The sequence below is a fragment of the Arachis ipaensis genome, chromosome B01 (assembly GCF_000816755.2).
Source record: "Arachis ipaensis cultivar K30076 chromosome B01, Araip1.1, whole genome shotgun sequence".
NCBI classification, from domain to species: Eukaryota; Viridiplantae; Streptophyta; class Magnoliopsida; order Fabales; family Fabaceae; genus Arachis; species Arachis ipaensis.
The window spans coordinates 18,601,987-18,602,997 of NC_029785.2; the positions used below are offsets into that span (position 1 = coordinate 18,601,987).

The 1,011-nt window shown below is 26.0% G+C and overlaps 1 protein-coding gene across 1 annotated transcript in view; it reads left to right on the forward strand.

The window, feature by feature from the left end:
* The window catches only part of LOC107626903 (caffeoyl-CoA O-methyltransferase 5), a gene marked incomplete in the record, with an annotated part of 2,838 nt that overhangs the window by 902 nt on the left and 925 nt on the right, over window positions 1–1,011 (forward strand). The window contains 1 exon segment of the mRNA XM_016329799.2: window positions 278–422. Coding sequence (XP_016185285.1) covers window positions 278–422 — 145 coding nt within the window.

Below are 1,011 nucleotides of genomic sequence, written 5' to 3' on the forward strand. Positions count from 1 at the left end.
TAATACACATAAGTGGACTGAAAATAGATGAGTCGATAATACTTGCTAAAGTATCTATATTTTTATGGTATATGTTTTCTTCCTGAATTTAAAGCATGGACATCATTGACTCTATTAAAAAAAAAACAAGGACATTTTAAATGTTAAAAATAAATTAATATTTAATCTAAATATTAGAAATTAAAATAGTATTTTATTATTTTTTATTGGTAGAAGAACTAACTTTTTCAACTTTAACAAATTAAATTTACATTATATTGTAAAACATATATAACAGGGGTCTCATGGCTACCCCACCAGACGAAGGACAACTTATAAACATGCTGGTTAAACTCATAAACGCAAAGAAGACGATGGAAATTGGTGTCTACACTGGTTATTCTTTACTCTCTACTGCTCTTGCTCTTCCTCATGATGGAAAGGTCTTTACTTATTATTATTATTATTATTATTATTATTATTATTATTATGCAAGAGGGAACATTCATGAGCAGGACAAGTATTTTCAGTTTACATACATTTCCGTACTAAAACTCAATCCGATATCTGGTGGCATTTTCATAGAAACTCAGACCAAAAATCACAAAGAAACACCAAGAGAAAAGAAAGTTCAACAAGTAAAACTTTTGAGCTGTCATAGATAAGCAAATATAAAAATCCACCGATATATTAATCAAAATTCAGTTTTTATGTATTGATCTGAGAAATATTGTATACACTATTTTTTTTTGTCACTTTTGTATATATTTTCTTGAGAAAATGAAACTCTTCCCTTTTTGTAAGATATCTAAATAGAATTCTCATATCTTCTATTATGTGCACTTTCTCCACTTGTTCTAAGATTAAAATATAATTTATTTTACTAAATACTCTTCAACAATTATGATCATTATGTATAAATTAGTGATAATTATGTGGTAGATTCAAATAATAATCTAATGTTAATTATATCGTTGCTTTAATATTTATAATTATATATACTAGCTGATTTGATGAGTACTTCTATTAATG